This window comes from Nannospalax galili, unplaced genomic scaffold (genome assembly GCF_000622305.1).
Source record: "Nannospalax galili isolate Female #2095 unplaced genomic scaffold, S.galili_v1.0 scaffold833, whole genome shotgun sequence".
NCBI classification, from domain to species: Eukaryota; Metazoa; Chordata; class Mammalia; order Rodentia; family Spalacidae; genus Nannospalax; species Nannospalax galili.
The window spans coordinates 978,784-1,001,663 of NW_008333374.1; the positions used below are offsets into that span (position 1 = coordinate 978,784).

At 50.4% G+C, this 22,880-nt stretch overlaps 2 protein-coding genes across 2 annotated transcripts; both read right to left on the bottom strand.

The window, feature by feature from the left end:
- Window positions 1–60: 60 nt before the first annotated feature.
- On the bottom strand, window positions 61–18,246 carry Clip3 (CAP-Gly domain containing linker protein 3). The gene is made up of 14 exons (XM_008828066.3): window positions 18,088–18,246; window positions 17,563–17,784; window positions 13,032–13,171; window positions 12,855–12,948; window positions 12,497–12,658; window positions 12,000–12,118; window positions 10,086–10,322; window positions 5,265–5,400; window positions 4,990–5,118; window positions 3,808–3,951; window positions 3,613–3,736; window positions 3,410–3,474; window positions 2,424–2,496; window positions 61–1,638 (listed from the first exon to the last, which is right to left on the bottom strand). Exons 2-14 carry the CDS (start codon window positions 17,726–17,728, stop codon window positions 1,584–1,586), a joined length of 1,644 nt encoding a protein of 547 aa, XP_008826288.1. The 5' UTR covers window positions 17,729–17,784; window positions 18,088–18,246; the 3' UTR covers window positions 61–1,583.
- A 1,471-nt stretch (window positions 18,247–19,717) lies between these two features.
- On the bottom strand, window positions 19,718–22,613 carry Thap8 (THAP domain containing 8). The gene is given in 5 exon segments (XM_029561099.1): window positions 19,718–20,267; window positions 21,756–22,140; window positions 22,142–22,227; window positions 22,462–22,568; window positions 22,571–22,613. Coding segments are annotated over 5 exon segments (882 nt in total). The 5' UTR covers window positions 22,599–22,613; the 3' UTR covers window positions 19,718–19,991.
- Between the last annotated feature and the right edge of the window lie 267 nt (window positions 22,614–22,880).

The following is a 22,880-nucleotide window of genomic DNA, read 5'->3' on the forward strand; positions in this document are numbered from 1 at the left end:
TCTTCCTCCATCCATCCCACGGGGTCAGCGCTGTAACCCCCAGTGACTCGACACAGGAAAGCCATAGAAACGTCTTTATTGAAGAGGACAGGGGTCATGCTGAGCTTGGGGACATGCAGTGAAGGGGCAGTCGTGAGCTGTCCTTGGTGGTCAGAACCCCAGGTCCGCTCTGGACCCATGGGGCCATCAGGTTCTCCCTCAGGCTGTTGGTCTGGCCCAAGTGCTGTGAGGTCCTTTGGGGCCAATGACTCTGATTTAGTGTCTTGGACCTGTGACCGGAAGGTAGATTGAAATTGGGACTCCAAGATTTGGGGTCCTGTGGCCCTCCACATATTAGAGATGGAAGCTTTGGGATTTGGGGGTTCCCTTGGGACTGGGCCTCTTAAGAGTTTGGGGTTTTGTAGATCTGTAGAACCATGGAATGAGGGCATTGAAGTCCTCTATTTTTGTCCCAACGATGGGACTTCCTATTTGGGGTCTCCTGGTGCCTGTAAATAGGTTCTGAGGTGTCCTGGGAGCCTGGAATGCACGTCCTGACAGCAGACGCCTCCATCCCAGTCTTAAGGACCTCATGATTGGGGTTTCCTGAGGGTTTGGAATTAGATTTTAAAATGTGGGATTCTGTGGGGATTTGGGGGTTCTGGGATTTGGGGTTCCTGGGATTTTAGATATGATTTTGGGGTCCTGGGATTTAGAAACTCGGGGGTCTTCTAGGGACTGTAGGGCTTGGGAAGTTGGGGATATACATACTCTGGAATTTGGCCTCCCCAGAGTTCCAGAATGGGGTCTCCAAATTTTGGGATTCCCCCCAAAGGGGAAGTCATTACTTTTTTAAAAAATAGAGAATTTTCTGGGAGCCTTGGCCAGCACAGAGACTGTGGGCCATGTGGAGTGGGCTTCATACAAGGCACTGGGGGTTTCTTGAGGGTACAGAGGGCAGGAAGACTTGGAGTCCTGTAATTCACACTTCCAGGACTATTTTGGTGTCTGTAAATTGGAAGTGACGGTGTGCTGGTTAAGTGGGTCTCTTTAGGGGTAAGAACAAGGGGCTCTGTGAATGGAGGGCATCTCAGATTAACGTGTAAGGGCTTTAAGCTGACCTGAGGTCACAACATCTTGAGGAGACTGATGTTAAATGGGAATAGTGACATGGTCGGCTACTCTGGAGGTGTGACCTATGTTTAAGGAGAAAGGAGAGAGAGGGGTCTTCATTCATGGGACTCTGAGCCACTGGTGGGTAACTCAGGAATGTTTTGTTGTGGAGCATTATGGAGAGGGTCACCATCACTTGGGGTGAGGTGGAAATCTGTTTATTGGGGGATCTGTTCTGAGAAGTAGGGGACAGGGACTAGCCTGAAGGTGCTACTCAGGGAAATCTCTTTCAGGGTGACATGGGGTCTGTATCTGGGAGGGTTGTCATGGGGGATATGTTAATAATGGGACCTCAGTAATTGAGGGCTGGCTAACAGGGGTCTCTATTCTGGAGGTGTTACTGGGAATCTCTATCTCAGGGTGGCTGGGGGCTCCTTGTGTCAGGAGATGCTAGAGGGGACTCTGTCTCATTTGCTGGGTAGCCAGGGCCTCTAAGACTGCATCTCTGCCCTCAGCATCCAGGGGAACCAGCAGCAGAAGAGTAACCTGAAAGGGGAAAGCCAGGTCACATGGAGATACAGGTGTGGACACGTCTGCCTCCATCACCCCCCGTTTCTAAGACTGGCACGCTGCCTCTGGCTGGGCCAAGAGGCTTATGTAGGGTGGAGGGCTTCTTCTTTCTTCACCTGCCCCTAAATGCTGAAGTCTCCAGAAGTCAGTGTCAAACCCTATGTCCTAAAGATTGTTTTCTTGGAATGCTTACTAGTCACAATTTTTCCTTTTATTTTTTTTTAATTTTTTAATTTTTTTTTATTTTTTATTTTGCTCTTTTTGAGACAGGGGATAGTCAGGTCATACTCTGGAGGTGTGACCCTTAGCCCCAGCTGACCTGGAACTTGATATGTTGACCAGGCTAGCCTCCATCTCACAAAGACCCACCTGCCTCTGCCTCCCAAGTGCTGGGATTAAAGTCATGTGCCACCATGCCTGGCTTTTCTTGTTTTCTTTTTCAGGTCTCACTATGTAGCCCAGCCTGCCCTCAAACTCGGGGTGATCCATCTGCCTCAGTCTCTCTAGTACTACAATTACAGGTGTGAGCTGCCATACCTGGCTCTCTCTTCTTTTTTCGTTATGGGTTTTGTGAGACATGGTCTCATTATGTAGCCCAGGCTGGAACTCTTGATTCACCGGCCCTCTTAGTGCTGGGATTATAGGCATGCACTACCATATCCAGTTTAGTCACAACCTAGCCCCAACTAGTGCTCTGGACCTCCATATCCAATGGCTTTGTGAATCTCTCTGACATCTGCCAAGACTAGTTGGCCACACACCTGGAGATAGAGTTCTCTGATGCAATGTCCTTCGGGGTCCGGACTGTGGTGAAGGTGCGTTTGGGTTGTGTCACTGGAAAAAAAGGCCAGGACTGAGGTGAAGGAACAACAGACTCAATTGTGTCCTCAATACCCACCCAACTCTGTCATATCTACTGTCCCCAGGAACTACCTGGATTCCTTCATTTCCAATGGCCACCCAGATCTGTTGTCATTAATGCCTGTCAGGTCCCCCTGGAACTAACTACCTGCGTCCCCAACACCCTCTCAGTAAGGTCTAATACCTCCACATTCCGAATGCCTTCTTAGAGCCTTGAGTTGGGTTTTCTAAAGTGGTCTCACTATGTAGCTGAGGTTAATCTTAAATTTGTGATCCTCACCTCAACTCCATGAGTGTTGGTTTTACAGGTGGTTTTTGTTTTTCTCTGAGTGGAGAATGGAACCCATGACCTCATACATGCTAGGCCCTGAGCCACAGCCCTCAGCCCCTCACTGGTGGATTCTAGGCAGGTGCTCTACCACTGAGCCACACCCCCAGCCCCTCACTGGGGGATTCTAGGCAGGTGCTCTATCACTGAGCCACACCCCAGCCCCTCACTGGGGGATTCTAGGCAGGTGCTCTATCACTGAGCCATGCCCCCAGCCCCTCACTGGGGGATTCTAGGCGGGTGCTCTACCACTGAGCCCACCCCCAGCCCTTCACTGGGAGATTCTAGGCAAACACTCTATCACTGAGCCATGCCCCCAGTCGCCTCACTGGTAGATTCTAGGAAGTGCTCTACTACTGAACAGCACTCCTAGCCCTCACAACCTTATTAACTTCCCCATATCCTACCATATCTATCTTCTTTGGGACCCTGTGTCCTATTTTTCTGGGTTCCATGTACTCAATTAAATGCCAGACTGTCACCAACATGTATAAGAACTACAACCCTCTTCCCATCCCCAGACTCACTCTCTTCCCTGCACCCCAGCCCTGAACTCACTTGTCACTTGATGCACTTTTTTGGCTCCAACACTATCTCCAGGGGACTCAGTAGATCCACCAATCCTAGGGAGGCACAGAGAGAAGTCAGAGCCATGAGGGGCCAAGAGCTGAGCCCAGGGGAGCCCAAAGGAAAGAGCAAGAGATGAGGGTCAACCAGGGCTCTGGGTGGCCCTCTGAGTTGAGGGGCAGAACAGGGCTCACCTCTGGATGCGGGATGCTGGTGCAAAGACCCCATGCCGTGGGGCACAGGTGAAGTACCGGACGCCAAAGACAGAGCCATCATGCTTGCCTGTGGGCTGGTCCAGCTCGATGCCATACCAGTAACCTGCAGCAGAGTGTTGTCAGGAGGCCTCAAGGCCCTGCCTGGCCCCCAGCCCAGAGTCCCCCCACCCTCACCTGGAGCAAAGTCGGTCTTCCCGTAGAACCGCACAATCCCCTGCTTCTGGCCTGCGACAAGGACTTGGTCTCCAACTTCAGCCTTGGCCCCCTCACGCTGCTGCAGGCTGCCCAAAGATGGGGAAGAGGGGGATTTCTTCTTTCCTGAAGGTAGAAGATAAAGATAAAAAGTAAGGAGCTGGAGCTGGCCTTTAATCTCGGGAGGCAGAGGCAGGCAGATCTCTGAGCTCAAGGCCAGCCTGGTCTACATAGTGAGTTCCAGGATAGCTGGGGCTACAAAGAGACCCTGTCTCAAAAGAAAAAAAAAAAAAAGGATGGGGGTGGGGACTGGAGAGATGGCTCAGTGGTTAAGAGCACTGGCTGCTCTTGCAGAGGATCTGGGTTCAGTTCCCAGCACCCAAACTCCATTCCAGGGGATCTGACGCCGATATCCTCTTTTGACCTCTGTGGGCATTGCATGACATGGGCATGCCTAACTACATGCAAGCAATACACTCATACACATAAAATAAAAATAATAAGATATAAATGTGCATATACTTGTACCCACAAGTACATATACATACATATATGAACATGTACACACACATACACCACACAGAAAGAAAAAGTAAATAAAATGAAGGCAAATTTGGTTTTGTGTCTCTAGTCACAAAACCAGAGACTTCTGGAACGGGAACCTCTAGAGCAGATTCTTGCCTAAAATTGGAAGAGGTCTTTGGGCCTAAGGAGAAACTAAGTCACAAAAGACAAGGAACCCCAGAGGTCCTTCCAAAAGCTGGGGGGGGGGTGACTGGAGAGATGACTCAGCAGCTAAGAGCACTGACTGTTCTTGCAGAGGACCCGGATTCAATTCCCAGCACCCACATGACAGTTAACTGTTTGTAACTCCAGTTCCAGGGGATCTGACGCCTTCTTCTGACCTCCACGGGCATTGCATGACATGGGTGCACTGACATACATGCAGGCAAGACACTCATACATATAAAATAAAAATAATAAATTTTGTAAAAAGATGGGTTGGGCTAGTACTGAGCCGAAAGAGAAACTGAGTTATGGAAGTAGGAACTCAGAGCTTATCCTCTGAAACTGGAGTTGAGGAAAAACCAACCCACAGAAGCTGAGCTGCCCCATGTTCCCAAGGCTGGCTCCTCCTATCCCTAGGACTACCCCTTCCCTGACCTTTGTGTTCTCTTCGGCCTTTGCCAGTGACACGGGAGAAGTCCATCCGGGGAGTCCGGGGTGTGGAGGTGACAGATGAGGGGGCTGCATCCACTGCCTTGGAGATCTTGGACACAGAAGCAAAGAGACCTGGGGAGGAGGCAGAGCCTGGGCTTTGTATTGCTGTGCCCTTGCCCTTGGCTGTGCTCCCACCCCCACCCCCATTACTCAGAGAGCAGCATCAGAAGGACTGAATGTACCCCCATCCCACCCTCCTGGGCCCAGCAGAGACTGACCCTGCTTGGGAGGGCAGATGAAGTAGCGGACACCCCCAACACTGCCATCGTTCTTGCCCTCAGGTTCATCCAGCTCCACGCCTACCCACTGGCCGCTGGCAAACTCCGTGGTCCCACAGAACCGCAGTGTGCCCGTCTGGGGAGACAAGCAAGATATGGCTTGGACAGAGCCCTTGGGAGGCCATGGTGGGTCACTGACACACAGGCTGCACAGCAGGATAGAGCCAGGCTCAAATCTCAGCTCTGACACCATCGTTTACTGACTAGTGTCTCAGTTTCCTTATCTACCAAATGGGAACAAAGATTATATTCACTTGATAAAGGCTGTTAGTGGGACTGGGGTTTGACTCAATGTCAGAGTGGTTACCTACCATACACAAGGCCTTAGGTTCCATCCCAGGTGCCATAAGCAAAAAAGACTGTTAAAAGAGCTGTCCTATCTAATACAGTAAATAGTCACCAGCCACAGTGATGATTTAAACTAAAAATTGTCAAGTCTGGCAACTCACACCTGCAATCCCAGCACTTAAGAGACTGAGGCAGGAAGACTGTAGCAAGCTCAAGGCCAACCTAGGTTCCAAGCCAGTTCCAGGCCAACCTAGGCTACAGAGTGAGACCCTGTCTCAATTAAAAATATGTTTGAACTAGGGATAGTGGTGCACATTTGGCAGGAGGATTACTACCAAGTTTGATGGCAGTGTGGGGTATACAAAGAAACCGTATCTCAAAAATAAATAAATTTGAAAAAAATGTATTTCCCTTGCCAAATTTCAAGTGCTCATGGCTGTGTCTGCTTTATTGTACAGCACAGACCCAGGACCTGTCTACCATGTCCTGGTCTAATGGGCAGGCTTGTCATGGAGCAGTTATAGCCACCAGAGCAGGTACTAACAGAGCAGCAAGTGGGGGTGTTTACCCACTGTAACTGGTTAGGGGATCTAGAAAACATGGGTGGTAACACACCCAGGTGAATGTCTGGAAGCAAATTTTTGTTGGTTTTTTTCCCCCCTTTTAAAATTAATTAATTAATTTTTGGTCTTTTTGAGACAAGGTCTCCCTGTAGCCCCAGTTGGCCTGGAACTTACTATGTAGGGGCTGGCCTGCTCTCTGCTGGGATTAGTGTGTGCTACCACGCCCAGCCATTTGTTTTATGTGCATGCAATACCCATGAAGGTCAGAAGAGGGCAGTAGAGCCCCTAGAATGAGAATTACAGACAACTGTGGATGCTGGCAACCGAACTTGGGTCCTCTGCAAGAGAACCAGCTGGGTTTTTTTATCTTTTTACTTTTGTTGGGCGTGGTGGCCTTTAATCTCAGCACTCAGGAGGCAAAGGCAGGCAAATCTATGTGAGTTCAAGGCCAGCCTGGTCTACATAGTGAGTTCCAGACCAGCTGGGGAGACCCTGTCTGAAAAAGACAACAAAAGAATTATTATTTTTATTTTTTATGTGTATGAGTGTATTACCTGAATGTATGTAAGTGCATCTGTGTTGTGCAGTGGCTGCAGAAGTCAGAAGAGGGCATCAGATCCCCTGGAACTGGAGTTATGGATGGTTGTTAGCCACCAGGTGGGTGCTGGTGACTGAACCTGGGTCCTCTGCAAGACTAGCCAGTGCTCTAAACCACTGAACCATCTCTCCAGCCCACCTTTTTAAATTAGTTAATTTAAATTTTATGTGTATGAGTGTTATGCCTGCAGGTGTATAAGTGCACCCGTGTCATGCACACTTGTTAGCCACCATGTGGGTGCTGGGATTTGAACCCAGGTCCTCTGCAAGAACAGTCAGTACTCTTAACCACTGAGCAAGCTCTCCAGTCCCCCCCCCCCACACCTTTTTAAAGATGGGGTCTCATGTATTCAAGGCTGACCTGGCCTGGAACTCCAGATGTAGCTCAGGATGACTCTGAACTCCTTATCCTCTTGCCTCAACCTCAACCAAGTGCTAGAATTAAAAGAGTGTGGGACTTTGTCTGGTTTAATTTGAGACATGGTCACAATATGTTGCACAGGCTAGCTTAAAACTATTTTTAAATTTCATTTTATGTGTATGAGTGTTATGTATGTATATATGTAAATGTACTTTGTGCATTCAGTGCTCACAGAGGCCAGAAGAGGGTGTCAGATCCCCTAGAGTTGGAGCTTTAGTCCATTAGCCACCATGTGGGTGCTGGGAACTGAACCCAGGTCCACTACAAGAGTAGCCAGTGCTCTTAACCACTGAGCTATATCTCTCCAGCCCCTGGAACTCTTGATCCTCCTTAGTCTCCCCAGTGCTAGGATTTCTGGCACTGACATCACACCTACCTTAAGGGGTTTGAAGAACACATTTTTTTCTTCTTTTTTTTTTTTTTTTTTTTTTTTTTTTTTTGTCTTTTTGAGGCAGGATTTCCCTGTAGTCCCAGTTGTCCAGGAACTCACTATTTAGACCAGGGTGGCCTCAAACTCAGAGATCCACCTGCCTCTGCCTCCTGAGTGCTAGGATTAAAGGCATGCACCACCATGCCTGGCAACATTTTGTTTTGTTCTGTCCTTGTTTTGTATTTGAGACAGGGCCAGGCTAGCCTCAATCTCACAACAGAGATTCGCCTGCCCCTGCTTCCTGAGTGCTGGGATTAAAGGTGTGCACCAAGCCCAGCTGTATAACATTTTCAATGCAAATAAATAAGATGCAGGGAGTCTGTGATTGTGGTTGCTATAATCCTGAAAGGCTCCCTCACTTCCACCACATTATAGTCCCTTATCTGTTAATTTATTTATTTGAAATGGGGCCTCCATTAGCACAGGCTGACTTCAAACTCAATGGTGCTGAGAATGACCTTGAACTTCAGATCCTCCTGCCTCTGCCCACCCCACCCCACCCCCACCCACCATTGGATTACAGACATGCACTACCACACATGGTCATTTTTCTTCTTTGTAGTGCTGAGGGAGGAACCCAGAGCCTCAAGAACACTAGCTAGGCAAGTGCTCTACCACTGAGCTACAACCCTAGCCCTCACCCCTACCCCTTAGTTTGTCCTCTAGAAAATGGGGTAATTGGCACTGGAGATAAAGCTCAGTGGCCGAGTGCTTGCCTACCATGCATGATGTTCTGGCTCCATCACCAGCAATCAACCCATCAATCAATCAATCAATAAGTGGATTAATGAACAGCACTGATTCTGATTGGTATGAGGGATGGAATGGTGCTTGCATACAAAGAGCATTTAGTAGATACCAGGCTGTTCAAAAGGCCTTGACACTTACAGTAAGCCTCTCTCAACCCCCCTGAGGTGGACACTATCATTACCCCCATTTATAAGTGGAGAAACTGACACCCAAAGATGGAATCACTATCCAGGACTCTTTGCTAATACGTGACAAAGCTAAACCTGGGCAAGCTGGGCCCGAGCTAAGCTGGGTCTCTAACAGCAGTAGTAGTATTCTATGTCTTTTGATAAAGAGCTTCATCTCTTTGAGCCTCTTAGTTTTTTAGGGTGTAAAATGGTAAGAGCCAAGTCATACCCTCAAATCAGCCAATGTGTTTGGTTAGATTGTGTATAGGAAAGCTTTCTGGATGGGATATACTGAACTCTTTAAAAACATCATCATCATCATCATCATCATCATCATTATTGGGGGGTGCACATGCCATGGTGTAGATGTGGAGATTGGAGGACAAATTTGAGGAGTCAATTCTCTCCTTCCATCTTTGCATAGGGATCACCAGACTTGTACTGTAAGCACCTTTACCCACTGGGCCATCCTGCCAGCCCCATGAACTCTTGACTAAGAAACAAAACATGGGACTGAGAGATGGCTCAGCAGTTAAGAGTACTGGCTGCTCTCACAGAGGACCTGGTTTAGTTCCCAGCACCCACATGGCAGCTAGCAATCGTCCTTAATTCCAGTTCTAGGGGATCTCTAATTCCAGTTCTAGGGGATGCCCTCTTCTAGCCTCCTCAGGCATTGCACATACATAGTGCACTTACATATATGTAGGCAAAACACTCATATACATAAAATAAAAATAATAAGAAATAAAAAACCAAAATCCAAATGGGTTGTATCGTTTCTCATTGGATAAGAAACAAAATCCCAGTTCCTTTCAGGAGCCTGCAGGTCTGGTGTGATCCAGCCTCTTCTGGATCCTTTTTCCCATACCTCCTATGCTCTCACACTGTCCCTTCCCGACTCCTGGGTCTTCATACTGCTGTGAGCTACTTTCTCTCTTCATTTGGACATCACCTCCTCAGGGAAGCTTTCCTTGACTACTCCAGCTAAAGTCACCTCTGCCTCCAGCCAGGAACAGTTTCCTAAATGCACTAAAGCACTGAATGGTTTTCACAGCGCTCGCTGCCACTGGAAATGATCCGCACATCATTGTCTTTTTCATTACCAGCAGAGCTCCAAGAGACACCAGGCAAAAGAATGAAAGCTGGGAGGTTTGGATGATGGGAGATTTTCTCTGCCCCTCCCCCTGTACATCTATAGGCACTTTCTGCTTCTCTTCCCTTGGACCATTGATCTTCCAGACAGATGCTCCACCTATACCATCCCAGTAAAGGTCCTGAGCACTCTGAGGGTCTAAGTGGGCCACAAGACCCCCAGGGGAGTATAAGTGTGCAGAGTGATGCTGCACTGGGATGTCTCTGTCAGGGGATGCATCTGTCTCCTCCTCTGGGTCAGAGACCCAGGGGCAGAAAGGAAGCAGCTTGAGAACCACTTAGACATGGACTGACTGGGAGGTAGCAAAGAGGAGGGTCTGTCCACAGTCCATGCACCCAGCTCCTTAGGATGAGGAGGCTGAGTCCTCTCCCACCCCTACCCCAGGCCCTGACCTTCTGACCATCCAGCAGCACGCGGTCTCCCAGGCGCAGGCCCAGTGCACTGAGCATGAGGTTGCCTGGAACGTTGTCATAGTTGGGTAGTGTGACCTTGGGAAGGGTGCAAGATAGTGGCACAGCCTCTTCCAGCAGTGTTCGCAGCTCCTTGGCCACCAGTGCCGCCTCTGCCTTGTCAAGGGACATGTCCATAGGGTCTGGGACCACTTCCGCTGGCACCTGTCCCTTTCGATTCTGGGGGGGGGCATCAAAGAAAAGAGAGGGAATAGGGACTCAGTGAGATAAGCCATACCCCTATGGAGACCACACCACAGGCCCCCAGACTGAGTGAAGCAGGCGTTATCCTAGCTCACACCTTGGGAATAAAAAGGAATAGGGTATTAAGATACAGACACCGGGAGCTAGAGAGATGGCTCAGTGGTTAAGAGCACTGGCTGCTGTTCCAGAGGACCCAGGTTTGGTTCCAGCACCCACAGAGTGGCTAACAACCTTCCAAAACTCCAGTTCCAGGGGACTGTATGCCCTCTTCTGGTCTCTGCTGGCATTGGCATGCAGGCAAAACACTCATATACATGAAAGAAGAATAATTTTTTTAAAAGATACAGGCTGGGCATGGTGGCACATACCCTTAAATCCCAGCATTCAGGAGGCAGAGGCAGGTGGATCTCTGTGAGAGGTCAACCTGGTCCAGGCCAGTTCCAAAGAAACAAATAAGATAGAGGCATGGAGTCTAGCTCTGAGAACCTGGGCCAGAATGTGTTAGTTACGTCACCAATGGTGGGCAGGGGTGGCGCCAATAGAGAACGAGGGCCGACCTGCCAGAGACCTGCCAGACTGCAGGTCACACCTTCAAGGAGGTTATGTTTTCAGAGACCCCCAAGCTATGCTGAGAAGGCGCCACTGTGCCTAGGGTCACAGTTTGAGCTCTGATTCAGTGGGCAAAGAGGAAAGGGAAGGGTCTCAGAGGTGCAGAGCATGTCCCCAGAAGATATTAGGGACAGGAATGCGGCAGAACAAACCGGTATCCAGATAGGAGCTGCTGGAGGGAAGGTCGGGGTCAAAGTTTATACTGAGAAGCTGGGTGGTGGTACATGTCTGTAATCCCAGCACTTGGGAAAGGGGGGACAGGAGAGAAGGATCAGGAGTTCACGGCCAGCATCACCTACATAGTGAATTTGAGGCTAGCCAGGGCTACACGAGAACCTGGCTCAAAAAGAATGGCTTAGCATGGTGGCACTTGTCTTTAATCTCCGCACTTAGGAGGCAGAGGCAGGTGGATCGATGTGAGTTTGAAGCTAGAGCCTGGACTATACATAATGAGCTCCAGGCCAGCCAGTGCTATATAGTGAGACCCTCAAAAAAAAAGGATGCTTTCACTAATGACCTAACTCTAATTTCTTCATACCCTCAAAATGTTGTTTGTACACAGCCACTTTTCAGCCAACCAGGACTAAAAGAGATATTGTCAGGGGCTGGAGAGATGGCTCAGTGGTTGAGAGCACTGACTGCTCTTGCAGAAGACCAGGGTTCGATTCCTAGCACCCACATGACGGCTAAAAACCATTCTTAACTCCAGTTCCAGGGGAACCTGAAACCCTCTTCTGACCTCTGAGACATTGGCATGAGATGGGTGCACTCACATACATGCAGGCAATACACTCATACACACAAAATAAAAATAATAAAATATTTTTAAAAAGAGATGTTGTCTCCCCACACCCTGGACATCAGAAATTCCCATTGTAAAACTGGGCTGGTACAGACTTGTAATGAACACTGACTGTCAGCTGTGGTTTCATTTGTTGAATGTGCAGAGGTTTCTGTAACATTTCAGGAGTGGTCTTTGTCCTCTGCAGAGCCTGTTGAAGGGAAGTACATGGTAAAAGGGAGGAGGGGGCGGGGTGACAGTACCCTCAGTGCTGGGTTGGCACCATGTTCCAGTAAACACTTGGCTGCACCCAGGCACAGGTTGGAGGCAGCGATGTGCAAGGCTGAGCCGTGGTTGAAGTCACTGCACGTGGAGTTCACCACTAAGGAGTGGGCAAGGAAGAGAAGGTTTATGGTGAGCAATCTCTGCACCTTCCGCTCAGAGCCCGGCCCCTTTCTGTAGGCCACGCCCCTCTTGTCTACCCGGCCCTTCCACAGAGTTGCAGCCCACAGACCCCCACACCTCCGGTTCCATCCCATGCCTTCTGCCTCCAGCTTCCCTCTGTCACCTTGGATCCCTTCCCCCTTCCTGGTCAGTCCTTAGTCCTGCCCTTCATTCATCCTCACCCTTTCATCCTGGGTGTCCTCCCCCGCCCTGGACCTGGCACCCACATCCTCACACCCTGGGCACCCTCTTCCCTGTGAAACCTCTCCTCTATCATCCAGGCCCGACCCCTCTCATCCAGGCCTGGCCTCCTCACCCCGAGGCCTTGCTCCCTTCAGCAGCACTCGCACGAGATCTGGCACATCGAAATAGGCAGCGTAGTGAAGCGCGTTCATGTTGGTCCAGCGGCTGCGCAGGGTCACGTCCGCGCCCAGCGCTAGCAGCTGCTGTGAGAGGCGCACGGCCGCCGCGGGGTCCCCTGCGACAGAACCAGGGTCCGCTAGGAAGCCATCCTCCAATGCATGCATCCAGCGCATGGGGAAGGCTCCCCAGGGGCCTTGGGCCACCACTTGGGCTCTTGGGCAGCAGGCCCCAGATAGGATCTTAGGTCCTGAGTCTGGGGGCTTTGAAGGAGTCAGGGCTGGGGGCCTAGGTTTTGGGGTCTGGGCCCTCACCGACTCCGTGGGCCCCAGCCTTGCACGCATAATGGAGTAGTGTCATGTCGGTGAGCCCATCCCGATCGTTCACATGGCAGCCACGACGCAGAATCTGTGAGTACCAGGGGACAAGGAGGATTACCCAAATGAGGGAACCACTTCCCCTCCCTCTTCAGCTTCTTTAAGTGTTCCTACCTCATTGCCAATGACGTCTATCTTGTGTTGGACTTGGGGTACCCATTGGCGGACGATGGCAAACAGCTCTGGGATGGTGGTCTGTGGGTCAAACAGAATCTCCTGGCACGCTGGGTCGTTGGGATCGAAGAAGGTGAAGGCTGGGGTAAGGAGAAGTCCAAAGTCATAGGCAAGCCTAGCCCCCTTTCCATCCTGCCAGAAGGGGGCTCTAGGTCTTTACTTTAAAGAACCTCCAAAGCATGGATTCAAAATGGTGGCACAAGGGCCAAAGTCAACCCATAGGTATTTTCTGGATGGCCAGCCAAGGGTGCAAAATCAAGAGGGCTCACTAAACAAACAAACAAGTATCTGGATATCCAGTATCCTGAGAAATTGGATGGTCAGGCAATTTCTATAAGCAACAAACTCTGCACCTTGAAAAGGGAGTGGTTGGGGTTCTCCACCTGCCTATCTGAACATTCAAGGGTGCTGCTAAGGCCCTGGCCCCCAGTTGTCCTGGCAGACATAGTGAGTTGGGTGTGGTAGCACATGCCTATAATCTCAACACTTGGGAGGAAAAGGCAGGAGAATTAGAAGTTTGAGGCCAACACCAGGAGAGTACCAGGTCAGGCTGATCTACATACAACCCTGTCTCTACAAAGTAGATGCTGGAGTGCTGGAAAGAGTTCAGCTGTTAAGTGTGCTTGTGTTTAGTACTCTTGCAGAGGTCTGGAGTGTTCCCAGCACCCACACTGGGCAGCTCATAACTGCCTGTAACTGAAGAAGATCAGACACCTCTGCCCTCTGTAGACACCCACATTCATGTGCACATACCCATACACAGACATACACATAATTTAAAATTTGTTGTTGTTGATGGTGGTGGATTTCTTTTGCTTTTGTTTTTGTTTGGTCTTTTTTGAGATAGGGTCTCCCTGTAGCCCCAGCTGGCCTGGAACTTGCTATGCAGACCAGACTGGCCTTGAACTCACAGAGATCCACCTGCTTCTGCCTCCCAAGTGCTGGGATAAAAGGTGTGCTCCACCATGCCTGGCAACTTTTTTTTTTTTTAATTAAAAAAACTTTAAGCCTGGAGGTTAAACTTGGGAGTGGAGAGATGGCTCAGTGGTTAAGAGCACTGGCTGTTCTTGCAGAGGACCTGGGTTCAATCAAAGCACCCACATGGCAGCTAACAACCATCCATAATTCCAATTCCTGGGGATTTGACACCCTCTTCTGACCCCAATGGGCACTGCATGACATGGATGCACTTATGTATGTGCAGGCAATATACTCATACACATAAAATAAAAAAAATATTTTTAGAACTTTAAGTCTTTTATTGGTGTATATTCTTTGTATAAAATGATGGTTTCATACAGCATATTAAGAGGAAACAAGTTTAAAAAAAAAAACCTAGATGCTGGGGATTAGCTCAGTGATAGAGTGTTTGCTTAGCATGCTCGCATAAAAAGTAAGGACACAGTTTGGTCAAGTTTCCAGAGGGGGTAATTTTTTTTAAATCAAAATACCAGAAGTCTTAGTTCTTAAGAAAACTGAAAAATTTCAAATTCTGTGTCACCCGTATAAAATGCAGCCATGAATAAACAGGCTCCAACCTGTGGCCAGCCAGGATAGGGCCCGGAGACACTTCTATCTCCCCACATTAGATGCTGGTAAGTGTTCTCTGTGGCACTCAGCAGGAACTCACTATATGGTGAATGGATGAGTAAATGCAGATCAGACCCCACACAGCCCAGAGAAGTGCTCCAAGACAGCGAATCAGGAATCCCTCCTCATCCCCTCGCATCACAGCCTTCCTTGGCTCACAACCCTCCCCTGGCTCCCATCCTATTCAGAATACTGTCCAAAGTCCTCCCCATGGCGCACAAGGCCCTGCACAATCTGGCCCCCTCGCTTCTCTGCCCTCTCCCTCAGTCCCCTCCAGCCACAACGACCTTCTGTCTTTCCAATGTGCCAGGCAAATTCTTGTCTCTTTGCACTTGCTGTTTTCCCAAAGTGGGCGGTCCTCCCTCAGACCTTCACAAAGCTTTGCAAGTCTTGGCTCAGATGTCACCTCCAGAGAGGCCTCCTCACACCAGTCTAAATCAGTACCCCTGCCCTTCTGGATATGCTGCCTAATTTGTCTTATCATAACACATATCCCTACTTAACAGAATGTGTTGGTTCCTTCCTAACATTTTTTCCTCCTTTCTTTCTCTGTGTGTCTGTATCTCTCCCTCTCCTCCTCTCTGCCACTGAACCATACCCCAAGCCCTTCTCTTCCCTCTTTCTTTCTCCTCCATTCTCACTAGTCACTCACACTGACATGTACACACAGTGTTTCTTGCCTGCCTTCCTTATGCCTCTATTCCCACAGCCAGGTATGCCTACTGTATACCTACTGCACACAGCATGCATACAGCATGCAAGGAGGGGCTCACTGGACGCCTGCTGAATTCATGAACTGAACAATATATATCGCCTTCAGCTTTCTCTCTGGCCTAAACCATATTTCCATCCCTTGTTCTACAAGCAGGATTTAGCTAGCCTGGAACTCACAGAGATCTGCCTGTCTCTACCTCCCAAGTGCTGAGATTAAAGGCATGCACCTTACCAGGCTATCCACCTTATTTTTCAGACAGTGTCTCTCAATGAACTTGGCGCTCACTGATTGACTAGACTGGCTGGTCAGTGAACCCCAGGGATCCTCCTGTCTCTGTTCCTCCTCAGCACTGAGATTACAGGTGGATGCAGCCATGCCCAGCTTTTTACGAGGGTGCTGGGGATCTGAACTCAAGTCCTCATGCTTGAACAGCAAGGACTTTATCAACTGAGTCATCTCCCTAGCCCCATATTCTTCTCTTTTTTCCATTAGACTGAAGTTCATCCCTCTGACCCACTTCTGGTGGGTGACACATCCACAGATCCCATTCTTCCCGCCCCACCCCACAGTGCCAACTCTCTAAACCTAATGCCTAGTTTTCTGAACCTCACAGCTGCTGGGAATTCCCAGCCAGCATCTTCTAAAATCTCTCTCCTACATTCAGCTCTGGTGGGCTCCATCTCTGTCTAACCGGAAGCCAGGAAGAGCTTTTAAGACTGTCAATCAAGAGCCGGTGAGATGGTTCAGCTGATAAAGGTACTAGCTTGCCACCAAACTTATTGACTTGAGTTTGATCCTTTGGACTCGCGAGGTAGAAGAGAACCAACCTTTTCAAGTTATCCTCTGACTACACACATTCAATGGCGCTCATGTATGCATAATAAATAAAAATATAATAAAAGACTGTCAAACCTCCTCCTCCTCTTCCTCTTCCTCCTCCTCTTCTTCCTCCTCCTCATCCTCTTCTTTTTTGCTTGTCTCCCTGTAGCCCCAGCTGACCTGGAACTTACTATGTAGACCAGGTTGGCCTCAGTCTCACAGAGATCTACCTGCCTCTGCTGGGATTAAAGGCATATGCCACCATGCCTAATCCCTTCTTTCTGAATACCCTGTACACACACACACACACACACACACACACACACACACACACACACACACGGCTCTCTCCCACTCACATCTAGAATATACACAAAGTCCTTGGTGTGGCTCTTAAGTCACTTCCAGATCTGGCCCAGGTTAATATTTCACCTCCATTCTGATTACTCCCTCAATGCAGTTTTGTGGTCTTTCCTTCTGCCTCAGGTCCTTTGCACTTGCTTTTCTCTGGGTGGAACCCTTTCTCATGCTCACCTATGGCTGGTTGATTGCTCCTCCTTTTTCAGGCCTCAGGCTGAAGGCACCTCATCAGAAAGACCCACCCTTACCACTACTGTCTCATGCTGGACGTGGTCATCTATTATGTCTCTACTTTTCTTTCACAGCATTCATTCCATTCTGAACTCCTATGATTATTTATCTGTTCACACTTTGGTCTCTCAGAGCAGGAATCATGAAGTCTCATCACAGTACAGAACTGGGGGGTCTATGATTAGACACTTTGTTTCTCTGGCCATCCTCAGCTCCTACCTCATACCCTCCTGCCTCAGATCCTTCAGTCCTGTGCTTAATTCTCCTGCAAACTTCTCTCAAGCCCGTCTGGTCCTAGAATCTTCCCCAGATGTTATCTCCTAAGGGCAACCTTGTCTTTAAAAGGTCTTGCAGTATTCTGTTCTTGGTAAGCACAACCTCATCCTGTCCTGTAATTATATATCTGTGTGGCTGTGATTGAAGCCTGGGAGTTCTCTCACAGCAAAGCCTTGGGAGAACCTTGTTCTGTCCTGTGGCCCCATTTCCTAGCATACAGCTAGGTTCATAGTGGCTTCCAAATAATGTTTGTTGAATGACTAAATGACTGAATGATGTGCATGAACAGGAAGCTAGGATTATTCTAATTCTCCAATAGGTGAATATAATTAACGAAGGGGAGAGGTCTAAAGGACTCTGCCTCTAAGACTCCTGTGGACCATCTTCAGCATGCCCTCCACCATCACCACCAACACAACTCGGCCTGAATATCACCAACCCAGGCTCCAGGCCAGATTCCAGGGTAGGGGGAATGGTTACCGTAGTCCTTGGGGAGGGGAGCAGGTGCTGAGGGGTGCACAACAGGCTTCTGCCGGCGCTCCTGGGTGGGGCTGGGGGCTTCAGGGACGGGCTCATCCTCTTCCTCTTCCTCTTCCTCCTCCCCTCGGGGCGGAGGGGCCATTGGGGCAGGATCTGTCTTAGTCATGGTCCTCAGTAGCCCTCAGGGGGCGGGACAGTTGGGGGGCGGCCTTCAGACAAACCCTGGAGACAGAGACCAGCTAGAGAGGGCGCCTCACAATCTCTAGGGTCCAAGCCTTCAGGTCTCAGAACCCCAGGTGGTTCCCGTGTCCCCAATTCTAGATCTCGAGCAACCATAGGGCCACAGGTTACCCATCAGAGGGCCTGGGGATACGTGCCCCGCGCCTGCCACCTCCCTCAGGCCCAGCCCCCATTCTTCTCCTCCTGCGCCAGGCCCCTGGGTCTCCGCCGCCCCCTCCCGGGGTTTGTTTATCTAGGGATGCAGGATGCTTCGCCCCTCCCCTTCTCACCGGCCTCCCATCTTACCTCGGGTGGCGCCGGTTGGAGAGCGAGGCTGGGACTGAGGAGACCGAGGGAGTTATGGGGTGTCGGTGTCGGGGGAAGTGATAGGGGAGGAAAGGGAGACAGAGAGAAGGGGACGAGGCCCAGACGCCAGCAGGGGGATGGGGGTAGAGAGGGAGGGGCACGGGCGGCGCATGCGCCGAGTCAAGGCGCGGGGGAGGAGATGCTGGGAGACAGCTAACCTTGATGGAGACCTGGAGGTAGAGGGAAGGGGCTAGACACCCAGAACCTCGAGAGGAAGGAGAGACCGCCCCCGAGGATGTGACCGGGACTAAAGAGAGATGAAGCAGAGACGAAGGCTGAAAAGAGACGGTTAGCAAAGCAGGTGTCTCCAGCCGACCAGCAAACCAGGGCGGTTCACCGTGGTCCGAGTCCGATGCTGGGTGTTTCCACCCTCTGGAATCGCATTCCTCACTCCTTATGTGCTCGCCCCATATAAGGGATCTCAGAGGGGCGATTTTGTGTCATCCTTATCACTTACCACACACCCAGGACCAGAGAGAGGTTAATGAGCCATTTGCTCATAGGGGCACAGCAAGTAAGTGACGGTTTTGAAGCTTGCAACCAGGCATCCGTCGACCCTGGCTCTTAAGGCCCCGTTGCTGCAGCAGACCTGCCGGTGGATGCCCCCCTCGAGAAATGTGTATCTCTGGAGCCCAGGACCACCTCTGCCTCACACAGAGGCTGGCCTTGCCTGCTCTACCCCCAAATCACCCTGGCCTGGGAGACTGCCTACTCTTCCTTCTAATGGACCAAGTTCCCTAAGATAGTTCCAGAATTTTATCCACTTCCACCTCTCTCCCAGCCTCTATCCAGGCTCATACTTGCTCATCCCATTCCTGGACCATGGCAACAGTCTGCTCTGTTCTCTGCCCTCCACCTGACCTGAATTGGCCCTCTTACATGCAGCCGCAGGGACCACATCAGGACCCTCCTTAACTCTGACACATCTGCTTGTGGGACATTATCCCAGATAACCAGCATGGCACAGCACTTAGGAGGCTGAATAAGAAGGCCTTAAGTTCAAGGCTAGCCTGGAAATACATAGCAAAACCTACCTCAATTCCCCTGCATGGCCATCACCCAAAAAGCTGCCAGTGCTGTCCATCATAGCCCATGATGGGCCTACATGAACCAGCTGGTCCTCTCTCCAGCCTCACCTCTTCTTACTTTGTTCACTCCACTGCAGCCACACCTGCATTCCTGCTGTTACTTCTACACCTACATGGTTCCTCACGCCCCACTGGATATTTTACCCATGTTACGTTTTCAGTGACACCTTCTTTGCTCTCCCTACTAAAATTGTACCTGATCCCCTTTGGTTTTCTCCAGAGCAATACAGCCTTCCTTACACTGACATCCCAGATGTCAGGGCCTCTGTAGAGCTATTCTTGCACTGGGGCACTAGCCCACATGCCCTCTGGGTGAGCTCCCTCCCCCTATCCAGGTGCCATAGACCCCTTCTGTCAATCATAGCTTTTCAGTCTTTAGAGCACTTGTCAGGATCTGAGGTGATCTGGTTTATTAGTTTACTAGTTTGCTTTCTACTCAAGCAGGCATGAGTACAAATCAGGGGTGGTTTTTGGCTGTGTTCACTGCTGTGTCCCGAACCCCACAGCAAGCTTGACACAGTACACCAGGGGCTCTTCAGAACCAGGCACAGCACTCCTTGAACAAGTCACTCTTGTTCTGCTCAGAGCTTGTTGCTCAGACTGCAAAGGTTTGAGCTGGGGATAGCAGAGGTTGGGCACTCCAGGGGATGAGCATCCCAGGAGATGAGGTAACTTAGGCCAAAGTCACAAATAAGGTTCCAGGGGTCCCTCAGAGGGGGGTGGGACCCAGGTGTGGGTAACAGGGCCTGGTAAATGTCAGGTGTGATGATCACTCTTCTTCCATCTTCTATCCCTGTCCCATGACATTGTCCCTCTGATCCTGGTATCCAGGGGCTCAGGCTTGGCATCCAGGGTAGCAGGTACAGGACCTTGGGCAAGGACCATGGTTATACCAGGATCTCCACAGATGATGGTGAAGGTTTGAGATTCCTTGGATCCAAGCAGCTGGGCCATTCCAGGTAAAAAGCAGTAGAAACAGGGAACACAAGGGAGACAGAGGGACACACAAACATACAATGAAAACAGATCAGGCATTCATGGAGAGGACAGCACATAGGAGACCAGGGGATGGGGGGAGGCAGACATGGAGAGACAAGGACACAAAGATGGTAGATGAAGAGATGTGGGGAGATGGGGAGACAGGTGAGGGGACAGCAAGATGAAGACAGCAAGACAGTGAATGTGGAGGAGATGGTGAGATGGGATGAATGAGTGGGTGGAGGGATTAAATGGAGACAGCCAGAGAGAGACACTGTCAGCCCAGGGACCCTGGCAACTCCAGAGAGCCCCAGGCCTCAGTCTGAGCTCTGTCCCAGCCCCACTGTCTTACAGATACCCAAGCCACAGTCTCAAAGCCCCGAGCACAACCACACTGGCAGCTCCTGCTGACTACTATGACCTGGGAAAATGAACTCAGTGCTGCTGTATCTACTGAGCCACCAGAAACAAATAATTTTAAAGCACTGTCAAGACCAAACAATCTTATCTGTGGGGTATGTCCAACATAAGGACTGTCGATTGGAGACACTCCACTAGAGGTATGATGGGGGCCCCTTTCTGAACTCCCTTTCTGTGAGTCTAGGACCTCAAGATCCACCATAGGGTCTTTGTATTTCTTTTTTTTTCCTTTTTTTTTTGTCTTTTTGAAACAGGGTCATCTCCCTGTAGTCCCAGCTGGCATGGAACAGAGATCAGCCTGCCTCTGACTCCCAAGTGCTGAGATTAAAGGTGTGCGCCACCATGACTGGTAATGTATTTCTTGATTCTTATTCTTCTGGTGGTACTAGGGGTTGAACCTAGGGCATGGTAGGCACATGCTTTATCACTGAGGTACAGTCCCAGCCCCCACCATGGGGTCTTAAGCAGAGGAAAGATGTGGTCAAGCTTCTTTTTTATTCTTCCTCCCTCCCAAAACTACAACAACCCAGCAATAAAATACAAGGGCTACTTAGATCTGGAAAGCCTGGAAGGACTTGTGGAGGGGCTATAGACTCAAGCTCTACAGCAGCCCAGTATGGGATTCCCCAACAGGAGACTGGTCCCTCTGGAGCTACATGCCAGGGTTTTGATTCCTGGCTCTGCTGTTTGATGCCTGCCTTTGGGCAAGTTAAGACCCTGTGCCTTAGCTTTTATATCTGGAAAATGAGACAAGAGCACAGCTTTCAGTAAGTTACTGTGTCTGCCACAGAAAGACCTCCCTAAACGTGTCCTAATTATTCATAGGTGGAGCAGCCATCAGTCAGCTCTGACCAATGGGTGCCAGCAACTGGCAGATTTCTGTTGTTTGAGACAGGGTCTCATGTAGCCTAGGCCAGCCTTGAACTTCCTCTGAATCCAGACTGGCCTTGAACTTGCTGTTCCTCCTGCCTCTGCCTTCTAAGTGCTAGGATTACAGGCCCACAGTTTTTTATTGTTTGTTTTGGTGGTGCTGAAATTGGAAACCAGGGTCTGGCCCATGCTAGGCAAGGACTCTACTGCTGAATTTACATCTGCAGCCACTGAAGGCATGGAAAGGCCTTAAAACACTGGACCCTGGTTTATTGCAGATACCCTGAAGGTAAAGCAGGTGCCCTGTGCACCAGTCCCAGCAGCACTCACTAGGCATGGTGGCCCTCTGAGTGCCCGGGCCAGCAGGCTCTCTCTGCACAGCTGCTGTGCCAGCTGTTCCAGAGCCTGCAGCTATGCCTGGTGCTGCTCCTGGTGCCTCTGCAGCCTGAAAACCCGCTGCTGCAGTACCCCAAGGGTGGCCCCCAGCCTGGCTTGTGGGTGCTGGGCCGGGTCTCCAGGCCTCAGGCCTGCAGAAGTAGATGGAGGGGACAAGGGGGTCAGGAGCATGGCGGTTCCAGCCTCAGGGCCTCCAGACGTGGGTCCCAACACCACAAAGTGCACTGGAGGCTGCACAGGCTGGCTCCCAGGGCACAGATGTAGCTTCTTGCTGGGAGGGAAGTAGCAGCGCCATGGGCTTCTTAGTGCTCCTGGTCCTCTGCTGACTCTGGAAGACAGGGGTGGGAGTGAGGCACTAGACCAATTCTCCAAGGGCCATGTATTCCTATAGGTGGAAGAGCTGGGCCCAGTTTCCAAGGGAGACCTCCCTCAGAAGGGGAAGACTGAGGGATAGACTTAAGGAAGGATTTTCTTTGGTGGGTGGAGGGGAGATTGGGGTCCAGACTCCATAGTAATTTCCCAGGTAAGGATCAGCTGCCATAGGGGACCTCCTCCTGCTCACCTTGTCAGGTGATGCCCTGGAGAAGATGGAGGGCATTGCATCTGGCCGCAGGTAGCGAACTCCCCAGCACCACTGGAAGCAGGAGGGTATAAAGTGCACACTGCATGGCAGCTGGGTATCCAGTGCTCACATCCCATGTGGCGCAGCCAGGCCTGCAGCCTGGGACCATCCTTCAGTGGGAACCTGCAGCATGGCAGGGATACTAGTTGAAAGCCACAAGCCCCCATGTATCCTGCCCTGAGGCTACTCCACCCAAGGATTCTGGGCTCTAAGCTCAACCTCCCCACCCCCCAGGCTCACTCTCTCATACTCACATTCTATTTGGGGCTCCACCTGCTAACCTTCTAGCATCAGCCATCTCCCTTCCACTTCTCCTCCCATCTGGCCTCCCCTTCTCCTGGCTAGGTTCTGCTGATGGC

What these genes read in the sequence shown, in the direction of transcription:
- Clip3 (XM_008828066.3), bottom strand. Translation starts at nt 17,728, where the DNA reads ATGACTAAGACAGATCCTGCCCCAATGGCCCCTCCGCCCCGAGGGGAG. An exon ending in GAAGACCGACTTTGCTCCAG is followed by an intron (nt 3,737 to 3,807) that starts GTGAGGGTGGGG and finishes ACTCTGCTGCAG; the next exon opens with GTTACTGGTATGGCATCGAG. An exon ending in TCAGAGAACTCTATCTCCAG is followed by an intron (nt 1,639 to 2,423) that starts GTGTGTGGCCAA and finishes TTCCCCTTTCAG; the next exon opens with GTTACTCTTCTGCTGCTGGT.